General features: G+C 46.8%; 1 protein-coding gene across 1 annotated transcript; it reads right to left on the minus strand.

Annotated features, from left to right (window-relative positions):
- Positions 1 to 8,091: 8,091 nt before the first annotated feature.
- On the minus strand, positions 8,092 to 11,303 carry LOC123395217 (PGR5-like protein 1A, chloroplastic). Its single transcript, XM_045090168.1, has 10 exons — positions 10,810 to 11,303; positions 10,621 to 10,717; positions 10,453 to 10,553; positions 10,212 to 10,268; positions 9,822 to 9,898; positions 9,605 to 9,653; positions 9,351 to 9,461; positions 9,170 to 9,267; positions 8,971 to 9,039; positions 8,092 to 8,328 (listed from the first exon to the last, which is right to left on the minus strand). The coding sequence occupies exons 1-9, from the start codon at positions 11,134 to 11,136 to the stop codon at positions 8,982 to 8,984; spliced, it is 975 nt and encodes a 324-aa protein (XP_044946103.1). The 5' UTR covers positions 11,137 to 11,303; the 3' UTR covers positions 8,092 to 8,328; positions 8,971 to 8,981.
- Positions 11,304 to 13,744: the final 2,441 nt, after the last annotated feature.

Consider the following 13,744-nt stretch of genomic DNA (forward strand, 5'->3'; position numbering starts at 1 on the left):
CAATTTCAGAGTGAAGTGGAAAATCATCGTAACAAGAAGATCAAATTCCTACGGTCTGATCGTGGGGGTGAATATCTGAGTTTCGAGTTTGGTACTCACTTAAGACAATGTGGAATTGTTTCACAGTTAACACCGCCTGGAACACCACATCGTAATGGTGTGTCCCTACGTTGTAATCGTACTCTATTAGAGATGGTGCGATCTATGATGTCTCTTACAGATTTGCCGTTATCGTTTTGGGGTTATGCATTAGAAACAGATGCATTCACTTTAAATAGGGCACCATCAAAATCCGTTGAGATGACACCATACGAACTGTGGTATGGAAAAAGGCCAAAGTTGTCGTTTCTTAAAGTTTGGGGATGTGATGCTTATGTCAAAAAGCTTCAGCCTGAAAAGCTGGAACCCAAAGCGGAAAAGTGCGTCTTCATAGGTTACCCAAAAGAGACAGTTGGGTACACCTTCTATCTCAAATCCGAGGGCAAAGTGTTTGTTGCTAAAAACGGAGCTTTTCTCGAGAAGGAGTTTCTCTCGAGAGAATTGAGTGGGAGGAAGATAGAACTTGACGAGGTTGTCGAACCTCTCATCCCTCTGGATGGTGGCGCAGAGCAAGGGGAAACCTCTGTCGTTGCGACGCCGGTTGAGGAGGAAGTTAATGATGATGATCATGAAACTCCAGTTCAAGTTTCTGTCAAACCACGCAGGTTGACGAGACCACGTGTTGCTCCAGAGTGGTACAGTAATCCCGTCTTATCAATCATGTTGTTAGACAACAATGAACCTGCAAATTATGAAGAAGCAATGGTGGGCCCAGATTCCAACAAATGGCTAGAAGCCATGAAGTCCGAGATAGGATCCATGTATGAGAACAAAGTGTGGACTTTGGAGGTACTACCTGAGGGCCGCAAGGCTATTCAGAACAAATGGATCTTTAATAGGAAGACGGACGCTGACGGCAATGTGACCGTTTATAAAGCTCGACTTGTGGCAAAGGGTTTTTCACAAGTTCAAGGAGTTGACTACGATGAGACATTCTCACCCGTAGCGATGCTTAAGTCCGTCAGAATCATGTTAGCAATAGCTGCATTTTTCGATTATAAAATCTGGCAGATGGATGTCAAAACGGCGTTCCTTAACGGTGTCCTTAAGGAAGAGTTGTATATGATACAACCCGAAGGTTTTGTCGATCCTAAGAATGCTAACAAGGTGTGCAAGCTCCAGCGATCCATTTATGGACTGGTGCAAGCATCTCGGAGTTGGAACAAACGCTTTGATGAGGTGATCAAAGCATTTGGGTTTATACAAGTGGTTGGAGAATCTTGTATTTACAAGAAAGTGAGTGGGAGCTCTGTGGCGTTTCTAATATTATATGTGGATGACATATTGCTGATTGGGAACAACGTGGAGTTTTTAGAGAGCATAAAGGATTACTTGAATAAGAGTTTCTCTATGAAGGACCTAGGAGAAGCTGCTTACATTCTAGGCATTAAGATCTATAGGGATAGATCAAAACGCCTGATAGGACTTTCACAAAGCACATACCTTGATAAAGTTTTGAAGAAGTTCAAAATGGAACAGTCCAAGAAAGGGTTCTTGCCAGTTTTACAAGGTACGAGATTGAGTAAGACTCAGTGCCCAGCAACTGATGAAGATAGAGAGCATATGCGCTCCGTCCCCTATGCTTTAGCCATAGGTTCTATCATGTATGCAATGTTGTGCACTAGACCGGATGTTAGCCTGGCCATAAGTATGGCAGGTAGGTTCCAGAGTAATCCAGGAGTGGATCACTGGACAGCGGTCAAGAGTATCCTAAAGTACCTGAAAAGGACTAAGGAGATGTTTCTCGTGTATGGAGGTGACGAAGAGCTCGCCGTAAAAGGTTACGTCGATGCAAGCTTTGACACAGATCCGGACGACTCTAAGTCGCAAACCGGATACGTATTTATTCTTAATGGGGGTGCGGTAAGCTGGTGCAGTTCCAAGCAAAGCGTCGTAGCAGATTCTACATGTGAAGCGGAGTACATGGCTGCCTTGGAGGCGGCTAAAGAGGGTGTCTGGATGAAGCAGTTCATGACGGATCTTGGAGTAGTGCCAAGCGCACTGAATCCAATAACCTTGTTCTGTGACAACATGGGTGCCATTGCCTTAGCAAAGGAACCACGGTTTCACAAGAAGACCAGACACATCAAACGACGCTTCAACCTCATCCGCGACTACGTCGAGGGAGAGGACGTAAATATATGCAAAGTGCACACGGATCTGAATGTAGCAGACCCACTGACTAAACCTCTTCCACGGCCAAAGCATGATCAACACCAGAACTGTATGGGTGTTAGATTTATTACAATGTAATTCACATGATGATGTGAGGGCTAGATTATTGACTCTAGTGCAAGTGGGAGACTGTTGGAATTATGCCCTAGAGGCAATAATAAATATAGTTATTATTATAATTCCTGTATCAAGATAATCGTTTATTATCCATGCTATAATTGTATTGAATGAAGACTCATTTACATGTGTGGATACATAGACAAAACACCGTCCCTAGCAAGCCTCTAGTTGGCTAGCCGGTTGATCAAAGATAGTCAGTGTCTTCTGATTTTAAACAAGGTGTTGTTGCTTGATAACTGGATCACGTCATTAGGAGAATCACGTGATGGACTAGACCCAAACTAATAGACGTAGCATGTTGATCGTGTCATTTTGTTGCTACTGTTTTCTGCGTGTCAAGTATTTATTCCTATGACCATGAGATCATATAACTCACTGACACCGGAGGAATGCTTTGTGTGTATCAAACGTCGCAACGTAACTGGGTGACTATAAAGATGCTCTACAGGTATCTCCGAAGGTGTTAGTTGAGTTAGTATGGATCAAGACTGGGATTTGTCACTCCGTGTGACGGAGAGGTATCTCGGGGCCCACTCGGTAATACAACATCACACACAAGCCTTGCAAGCAATGTAACTTATTGTAAGTTGCGGGATCTTGTATTACGGAACGAGTAAAGAGACTTGCCGGTAAACGAGATTGAAATAGGTATGCGGATACTGACGATCGAATCTCAGGCAAGTAACATACCGAAGGACAAAGGAAATGACATACGGGATTATATGAATCCTTGGCACTGAGGTTCAAACGATAAAATCTTCGTAGAATATGTAGGATCCAATATGGGCATCCAGGTCCCGCTATTGGATATTGACCGAGGAGTGTCTCGGGTCATTTCTACATAGTTCTCGAACCCGCAGGGTCTGCACACTTAAGGTTCGACGTTGTTTTATGCGTATTTGAGTTATATGGTTGGTTACCGAATGTTTTTCGGAGTCCCGGATGAGATCACGGACATCATGAGGGTTTCCGGAATGGTCCGGAAACGAAGATTGATATATAGGATGACCTCATTTGATTACCGGAAGGTTTTCGGAGTTACCGGGAATGTACCGGGAATGACGAATGGGTTCCGGGAGTTCACCGGGGGGGCAACCCACCCCGGGGAAGCCCATAGGCCATGAGGGTGGCGCATCAGCCCTTAGTGGGCTGGTGGGATAGCCCAAAAGGGCCCTATGTGCCATAGAGAGAAAAATCAAAGAGAAAGAAAAAAAAGGAGGTGGGAAGGGAAGGAAGGACTCCCACCCACCAAACCAAGTCCAACTCGGTTTGGGGGGGAGCCTTCCCCCTTGGACTCGGCCGACCCCCTTGGGGCTCCTTGAGCCCCAAGGCAAGGTCCCCTCCCTCCCACCTATATATACGGAGGTTTTGGGGCTGATTTGAGACGACTTTTCCACGGCAGCCCGACCACATACCTCCACGGTTTTTCCTCTAGATCGCGTTTCTGCGGAGCTCGGGCGGAGCCGTGCTGAGACAAGGTCATCACCAACCTCCGGAGTGCCGTCACGCTGCCGGAGAACTCTTCTACCTCTCCGTCTCTCTTGCTGGATCATGAAGGCCGAGATCATCGTCGAGCTGTACGTGTGCTGAACGCGGAGGTGCCGTCCGTTCGGTACTAGATCGTGGGACTGATCGCGGGATTGTTCGCGGGGCGGATCGAGGGACGTGAGGACGTTCCACTACATCAACCGCGTTCACTAACGCTTCTGCTGTACGATCTACAAGGGTACGTAGATCACTCATCCCCTCTCGTAGATGGACATCACCATGATAGGTCTTCGTGCGCGTAGGAAATTTTTTGTTTCCCATGCGACGTTCCCCAACAATTTCAACCTGCCATAATGTGAGAATGAAGACGCCGCAGACAAACTGAGGGCCAAAGTCAAGCAGTGGACTCTAAAGAAGATGGTCGAACTGTTCCGTAGCTGGAAGAAGATGGTCGAACTGTTCCGTAGCTGGAAAAACTATCTGAAGACAAAGAAAGTGCCAGTATTCGTGGGGTATCTAACCAAGCAGGCGAATCACTGGAAGGCATTTGAAGAGTACAAGGAGTCAGAAGATGCCTAGGCATTATCAGAAAAGAACAAGATAAATGCCGACAAGAAGAAATATCACCACAAGCTGGGGCCAGGGGGCTATGAGACTGCCATCCCAAAGTGGGATAAGAAAGAGCAAGATCTGCTAGCTAAAGGCATCGTACCTGAACCACTCCGTGATGAGTGGGAATTGAGAGCAAGAAATTGGTTCCTTGCGCATGGTGGTTCGTACGACGAAGAAACAGGGGACCTCATCTGCAGTGACGGTCTTAGGATACCCAGGGAGAATTGGAAAAAGATAGTGAAAGAAATTAAGGAGGGAAAAAGAAAGTTTACTGCAGATAGAGATAATGATTTGCTCACACTGGTCCTCGGCAATGACGAACATGGAGGACGAACGCGAGGCTTCGGTCCTTCTTACCCGTGGTGGCTTGGGTTTGCGAGAGACCAAGACACTTACAGAAGCCGAGCGAGAGCAAAGAAGCGGCAGCAGGATGAGGAGAATGACAAGTTCAACCAGTTGCTTGCCAGGATTAACGAGCAACAGAAGCAGATTGATGAGCTTAGAGGAGTAGCGCGCCAGGAAGATCCTGCATTTGATATTACCGGCGCCCCATCTAAGCGAAAAAGCAGCGTGGCTGAATCTGAGGCCCCGCCCGATGATGCACGAAGAATGATAGGGGGCGGTCCCGGCTAGCCCGTGGATGGAATCAAGGAGTCAACATCATGTGAACTCCATCAGAAATTCAAGAACATATCCATGAAGGTGGCCGTCGGACAAGCTTTACCTTCTGGCCCTGATGCACGCTGGCATGGCCGTGAGATTCCAGCTGGCTTTGCTAAAGTCGGGGTGGATGAAATCATGGCGGGGTTTCATGATATGGAGCTCGACATAGCTGGACCCGAAGATGAGAGGACACTCAGAGAAGTACTGGGTGGAGTCATCCTATGGGACAAGAACTACATCAAGCTTCCAGGCTCGGCCCCAAGGACAACACCGCCTCCGAGTCGTCGCAGGTCACCTACACCTCCATCACCTCCAAGCCCTCCACATGACGTCGGCCAGCACAACACGAGTCCATCTCGATCACCGCCGCCGGACTTGGGTCGTCCGTCTCCGCCGCCGCCCGCTCCGGATACTAAGCGGAAGCGTGCCAGCAAGAACGCTCCGCCGATGATTTCTAAGCGACGGAGCCCCCCAAAGCGCAAACTGTCGCCCCTCCCAAAGGTACCTCATGCTAATCTTCCTATCAGACCTTATGATCGTACCCCCGAGGAAAACGCCAGGATAGCAAAGGAACATCATGATGCGCAGATGAAAAAGAAGGAACCCGAGCCCCGCCCGGAATACACCGAGAAGCAAATAACATATGCAAAATACTTCACGACCCTTCCATCACAGTATGACTTACACCATAAGCCTGATGACTATGCACGCACATTGCAGAAGGAAGTGAAAAAGAGCAGATCACGTGCAAGTGCAAGTGGGAGCAAATCAAGTTCAACTACAAGCAAAAAAAGATCAGACGTTCCTCAGCTTGGACAACAGGCCAAACAGTCGATCCCACCCCTCAGGGTGTTACCCGAGAATGTCCCCCCTCTGGTGCAGGGGCAAGATTTGGAATTAGCAAAGAAGTGGGTGAATGAATGGGGTATCCCGGTTGAAGACATTCTGACTTCCCAAGACGACAGGTTACCCAAGGTTGTGGTAGCGCCTAAGCCACAGTTTGTCATGAGAGCGCCTTTGTTCAGCAAAGATGATCTCCCAACAAATATGTGTTACTTGCATACATGGTACTTAAGTGAATCAAAGAATGGGAGAACGATGATCGTGGTGAGTGTCCCACGGGAGTACTACGGCCGCCCCGAAGAAATCCATATCGACTTTGATGAACTCTTCCAGATGTAAAATGCCGATGCCCTCGACAAATCGCTTATGAGTTGCTATTGTCTGTAAGTTTTTCAATTCGTTGTCTATATATAACTTGTTTAGTTATTTCAATTCATTGTCTATATATAACTTGTACTCTATTATGCAGAATGAAGATTCTGGATTGTAAAAATAGGAACATCCTAAATATTGGGTTTATTGACCCAGATAAAATACATATAGCGACGCTAACTGATAAACCCAAGGAGACGGAGGAAAACCTTCTAAGGTTTCTAACAGATCAAAATTTCTGTGACCACATACTGTTTCCATACAACTTCAGGTGAGGGTCTTTACTCTGTTGTGTCCATTCACTTATAAGTGTAACTGATAAGTTACTCACACACACACACACACGCACACACACACACACACACACACATATATATATATACATGTGCAGCTTTCATTGGATTCTGGTGGATATTCAAATTGATAAGGGAAGAGTTGATGCCTTCGACCCATTATCGAGACCCTTGGAACAGTTCCAAAGCCTGCAGGACATGCTCCAAGGGTAATTTCAATCATTCTTGCGCTCTATCGGTCTCTTTCGATGATTTTCTGATATATCAATTAATGAAAAACTTAGCAAATCATTATCCTTGTCGGGCAGGGTTTGGAAGCGGTTCAAGTGCGTGACTCCCGGTAACTTTCCTGAGAAGCTGACCTTTAGAGCGGCTCAGGTAAGTAGTAGTATGATATACTTCTATTTTCAATACATTTATGATGCTGGATTACTATTTTGATTATATATATTCTATTCTCGTAAAGTGCGACCAGCAGCCACGGGGGACGCATCTATGCGGATACTATGTTTGCGAGACCATTCGCACGTTTACCTCTGAGCACAAGGATCACAGATTCGACGTAAGCAATGAACATTCACACCTCTATTTTTACCCGTCATTCTTTGTTATCATGATTGATATTCATATTCATCTCCTCTTCTTATATAGTACACGACCATGAGGGAGAAGTCCCTACCAGAGCAACACGCGATTTGCTGTTGCAGAGGAGCTTGCGACCTTTCTGAGGACGGAAGCTATAGATGACAAAGGACGATTTAGTGTAGCTAGGGGCCATTACTGATGTTGGTCCATCTAATCGAATAGACGGGCTCTAGTTCCGATAATTCAGATCTCCATATAATTGTATATATATGCTCGCTTGTAAGATAAGTTAATCTTATATATATATGCATAATTATTTCTATTTAGAATTATATGAAAACTAATTCCCGAACACCAAACGAGGCATCACGTTAATCTCCCGAACACCTAAACCCTAAAACCCTAAAACCCAAAAATAAACAAAATCTGAAACTCTTTAGTCCCGGTCCGTGTAAAGACCTGGGACTAAAGGGCCTGCCCCCGAGGACGCTCCGAGGCACCCACGTGGAGCACATTTGGTCCCGGCTTGGAACAGGGCCGGGACTAAAGGTTAGGCCTTTAGTCCCGCCCCTTTGGTCCCGATTGTTGAACCGGGACTAAAGCCCCTTACGGGCCGGGACTATATGCCCTGTCCCCACTAGTGACAAACCACCGCTCTCGATCGACAGTAGTATGGATAAGAAAAGCTATCACTTCCCCTTTACAAAAAGCTATCGCTTGCGCAATGGGCAAAAATATAGAGGAAGCTTTGTCACTTGCGCAGTGGATCGAAACCCGTGTCACTTGGTCCGGTGGCGAATGTAATCGCTTATTTCTCTTTTTTGTCTTTTATCATGGCGCATGACAATTGACATGGAGTGCATATATACGCCGGTTTAATGTCATAGGCTCACAACCATCTAGGTTTTCTATACATGCAGTTTCATTCATGCCAATCAGGTACAATTGCAGGTAGATATCTACAGAAAATCATACTACAACACAGAAGCAGCAAGCAGTTCGTTGCAGACTTGACAATTCCATTTGCTTGCTTAATTACCAAACATGAAAGGCCAACTCTCCATCTCGTTGCTCCTACCTGGTAATGAAAAAGTGCCACTATTTGCATCAAAGTTGCATAAAAGTAAAAATATAAGCGAAAGTGTTGTTCTCAGCCCGAGCTCATGTGAGCTCGGATGAACAGTAAAATCTAAAAAAATTGAAAAGAAATACAAAATGTTCTGAATTTTTTTTTAGAAACATTAACAAATATTTTCAAAGTTAGCAAAATTTTATCATGAAATGACATTTATCGAAAATGTGGCCAAAAAAAAAATCGCTGCTCCATAATGAGTTTGAAAATAACATTTTGGAGCATCGATTTTTTTTCCACGATTATCATATGGCGATGAAATTTTGCAAGCCAACAAACATTTGTAAATGTTCACACAAAAAAATAAAAAATATTTTTTTTTTCCTTTTTTAAAATTTAAATCTCCACCCGAGCTCGCATGAACTCGGGATTAGAACAGCTGTGTCCCAATATAAGTACTTATATATCTGCATGACTTATGGTGGATATGGTATGAATATAATCAAATTTCACATTCTATTTTTCTTCTTCCATAATGAACCTTACAGAAATGCAGAGCAAATTACAGGCGAGTAAAAGTCACACCAATCTGCCAATCATGAGAAGTGACAAGATATGCTTCCACAAAACTGATACAGCGACACATACCTTCCACAAAACTAATCAGGGAGTGTGATCAGCCGAGTTTTTGAGTCGTATACCATCACGGTTTTGCAACTGGGAAGAAAGAAGACATTACATCAATATAAACATCGGCTAGACAAAACTCTAAGAAAAACATTGGCTAGAAAGCATGCTAGTAATTCAGAATTAACATCAGCTGTGATAGTCAAAGGAATTAACATACTTTGCGCACTTCACGTTGTTCGTCGCACCGCCGCTCTCGATCGACAGTATTGTCCCGTAGAAGGAAAGATTTTCAGTACCGCAATTCGGACAAGGTCCCTAGACGGCATAAAAAACTAAGTTTTCTCTCAACCTGAATATATACATCAAATTGTGATACACGGGGAATGGGTGTAACAAACCTTCAGGATTAAGACATCATTTATAATGGCCTTGGTCACCACTTGCGCCGTGACCAATATCAGAGGCAAAGCGGCAAAATATGTGAATATGAAGCCGAAGGGCTCTGGAAACTTCATTGTTCATGAATAAGGCAAAACAATTAGGGAAAAATTCAAAAAAGATGATGGCAAAATATGGGTCGCATATCTGGTGACGGATGTTTCGGTGAGTGCAATATTGAGTAGGGCATGTAAATTAGTAAATATTTACTAACCTGGAATACATTGACCTCAAAGCCAGTCAGCTCATCAATGAAGAAGAACCTAAATGTAAATTTAAAAATCAACGTTAGCTATGATTAGCATAACTCATCCAGTATCAGTGCTTAAAATGACAGAAGAAGCCTCTGTTGCAATCAGTTTCAATCCAACTTGAATGAACACACTACATATGCAGTAAACCCTTTCAGGAAAGAATGCGAATGAACTCACAGTCCTAGAGCAACAATAGTCGCTGGAACATTCAGCAGGAACATCTTCAAGTAGTCAACGGTGAGGTCGCTGTAAACCTATGCCACGTTTTGTACATGGTCAGAGTACAGCAAAAAAGGGGCCTGCGGTTACATTTAACCAAATACGAATTCCGAAGTCGATGAAAAATTGCTGCAGCATTTTTGGTGGTTTAGTTTCAGAGCTTGTCATAGGTTGTAAGGTTGGTTTGCTCACTAAATTCAGACATGTTTCACATGGCAATGGGGGTTTTCAGTATCCATCGATACAAACCGACGTGAGTTACTTGAATTTGAATCAATGCAAGCATATATCAGAATGGAAATGTTACAACATATTATCTGTGTTGTACAGTTTTTGATCATCGCTTACCTTCCGACTCCGTAGACTGCACCTGGGGCCTTCCGTCACTATGTCGCTTCCATCTTGCTAGCAAAGGCAAAATGCAGAAGAGAAAGACCAATCACGAAAACAAACATATATATACTAGTGAGAGTGTATATATATGTTCAAAGTTCAAACATTAACTGCATTATCTCTAGCATGTCCTCTGTTTTGCCAAGTGTTGAGAGTGCTATGGAAGCAGAGCCTAAGCAGCAGGTATGTACGGTACCTTGAGTCTGAGCTTGAGTTCATCGAACTCGACGTCGGACATGATGGGGTTGCCGGCGATGTAGGCCATGGAGGCTTCCAGCAGCCTCTGCTCATCGGCGCCTGAAAACAGCAGGAAAATGGTCACCACCAGTTCTAGGTGCAAATTCAGTATGTCAGGGCGGCGTACTTAGCATGACGACGCTGCTGCCTTCCCACATGAGCTCCTCCTTGAGGTTGTCGAACTCCTCGTTGGACATGATGGCCTTCTGGTCGTAGTAGAAGGACTGCAACAAGAAGAGTACGTGTGGAGGAGAAGCAAGCAGAGAGTAATAATCGATCGAAGCGTGAAGAGCTTGAATCAGCTGTTGGCACGTACCTGCAGGGCTCGTAGGAACTCCTGCTCCATCTCCCCGATGGTCTTCTTCTTCTTGCCGTCGATGCTGCAGTAGGGGAGCACGTTGCCGTCCACCACGTCGTCCTCCTGCTGCTGCACCTGACCTTGCTGCTCGGTGGCGCGGGGCCGGAGCAGGAGGAGCGCTTGGCGCCGGTGCGACGTCGAGAAGGCGAGCGCCGGCGGTGACCTGGGGGCACGGGCGCCGCGAGGTGCTCGGGGACGGGAGGAGGAGGCGGATAGAGCATTAGGCCTGGATGAGAGGGAGGGCAGGCGGGAGGCCGGCGAGAGCGCCACCACCTCGGCGGCCATGGTCGGTCCCTGGGTCCGGTCCGGTGGGCGGCAAGTGGTGGGGAGTCAGCGGAGAGGAGTTGTGGCGGGAGGGTGGGATATGGTGGGCTGGGGGTTTGGTGCCATCGTGTGGCGCTGCTTGGAGTGAGATCCCGAGCTTCCCTGCCTTCCTCTGCTTTCTCCAATCCACTCTGCCCTTGTGTTTCTATGGTTTATCTTGTACCCCCTCCTCCATGTATGATGGTCCAGGTGTCCAGCCCTTGCTTCCTAGTACACCTTTTAGGGTTTTTTTATTATTATTTTGGCAGAAACTTGCAGTGTTTATTAAGATCTTGACAGTTATGTCCACAATTTTAGGAGTCCTGACTTTCTAGGGAATGATCAACGAAGATGACGTCATGCCGGTTGAAAAAACTAGATTCGTGAGCTTGGATAAGGAATAATTATTCTTTACCCCTCTCAATTTTAACATTAATGCAACGTAGTTTTACGTTTCGTAATTTTTGTCTTATTCCATACTAAAAAGAGAGAGTAAGAAAATATAAAATCACCGTAAAAATATTTTATGTCACGTTAATTTACAAATATAAAAATATAGTATAAAATATACATAAAATGCAAATTATCTGGTCTCATCTGAAAAAGAGTTTCCCCCGCTTTGTATTACGAAGCAACCAACCGATACTGTCAACAGCAGGTGCTGGGGCGGAAGCAGCACAATCACATCCAAAAGAAACGAAAGAGCAACAACAAGAGAAAAATGCCGACAACGGCGGATCGACGGAAACGAAGACGCTTCACGACCACTGCGCCCACCGAAGATCTCCCACCAAGCTCCAAGTCTCCGATGCACCGGTACCAATCAACACCTTCAAGAAGGACCGCGACGATGACGACGCTGCTGCCAAGGGTTTCCCCCGGTATGTGACGAGGCAAGAGGAAGGGTCGCCCCCGACGCCCTCCAAGAAGGACCGTGACGATGACGACGTTGCTGCCAAGGGTTTCCCCTGGTACGTGACGAGGCAAGAGGAAGGGTCGCCCCCGACGCCCTCCAGGAAGGTCCGGCGGCACCCACAGGCATCGTCGCGTCGGTGTCAGCCAGGCCGACAGGGGTTTCCCCTGATCCCAACCTTCACCTCGGATGCTCCAGAGCTTGCCACCAAACCGACCACCATCTTGCGCCACCGCGGTCATGAAGCCTCCACGCCGTCTCACCACGGCACCATGAAGTGAGGCCTGCACAGCGGGGAATAGGAGCCGGGACTATGGGCCACAACACCATCGGCACGCGGGAGGGTACAACCTCCACCATCAACGACGGTAGCCGACCGGGCACAATAGCAGGAGCATACCAGGCCCGGTCGGGCTCTCCACACCCGTAAAGCTCCCGCCATCGCGCTGCAGCAGGCGCGCCTTCGGGGTCGCCCCCCCCCCCCCCCCCCCCCCCCCCCCCCCCCCCCCCCCCCCCCCCCCCGTCCGAGCTGCTCCTCCTCCTCATCACACAGACGACGATGAAGCCACGCCGGGAGCCGGCCCGCTAGGACCCAGATGGGGCCCATAGGGCCCAGATCTGTGTCGGGGGCGCGCCACCGGCCAACCTGCGTCATCACGCCATCTCATCGTCAAGGAGCAACACCACCACCTCGCGCGTCGCCGCCCACTACTGTCGGGTCGCCGGACCGTCGTCGAGCCGAGGAGCACCGCCGCCGCCCCCCATGCCCCGGGCAGGGAGCCGCGCGCGCGGGGACAGGCAGTCCCGCCGCCGCCAACACCACCCGGCCAAGCGCCGGGGGCGGTCGTTGACGGCGGCAGGGAGGGAGGGAGGGGGAGAGAGGCCGAAGAGGGGCGGGGCTCGCGCCGCCCCGGCCACCTCCCGGGGAGGCGCCCTGGGGCGGATCCGGGAGGGGGAGGGGGAGGAGGGCGGGGACGGCCGGCGGCGACGGCGGTGCCGGAGGGAGGGAGGGAATCCTAGGGAGCGGGGGTCGCGGGATGCCCCTTCATCCTTGTCCCTTCTCCAAGCCTATATGGTCTTATCGTCTATATATACTTTTTTTATGTTAAATTTTACGTAGTGAATCAATACAACTGTAACTATTTATATTTCAAATGCAATTTATTTATGAAACCCTCATAAGATTACCATATGTGAAAAATAACTTATTACGCCGGTAGGATGCACAATAAGTTATTCTTCACCCGAGGTAATCTTACTATTGTTTCGTACATAAATTACATTTGAAATACAAAAAAGTTACATTTATATTGTTTCACTGTGTAAAATTTTACATAAGAAAAAATATACAAAGGTCATAAGACGAGAAAAAAATGAATTTTATGTATATTTTATACTATGTTTTTATGTCTGTAATTTTACGTGACATAAAATATTTTTTATGATGATTATATATATTGTATGATATCTTTTTGACATATGAAATAAAACAAAAAGCTACGGAACACAAAATAAAGATGCATTGGTATTAACTAGCAAAAGAGCTCGTACGTTGCAACGGGAGAGAAAACAACACGCATTTGTAATTCAATAACCACGACTCAAGATCTTAATAGGGCTACATCTTTTAATTCCAAATGGCATCATATTTATGTCACAGCGGCCTGAGTGCTCACA

Source organism: Hordeum vulgare, chromosome 5H (genome assembly GCF_904849725.1).
Source record: "Hordeum vulgare subsp. vulgare chromosome 5H, MorexV3_pseudomolecules_assembly, whole genome shotgun sequence".
Taxonomy (NCBI): domain Eukaryota; kingdom Viridiplantae; phylum Streptophyta; class Magnoliopsida; order Poales; family Poaceae; genus Hordeum; species Hordeum vulgare.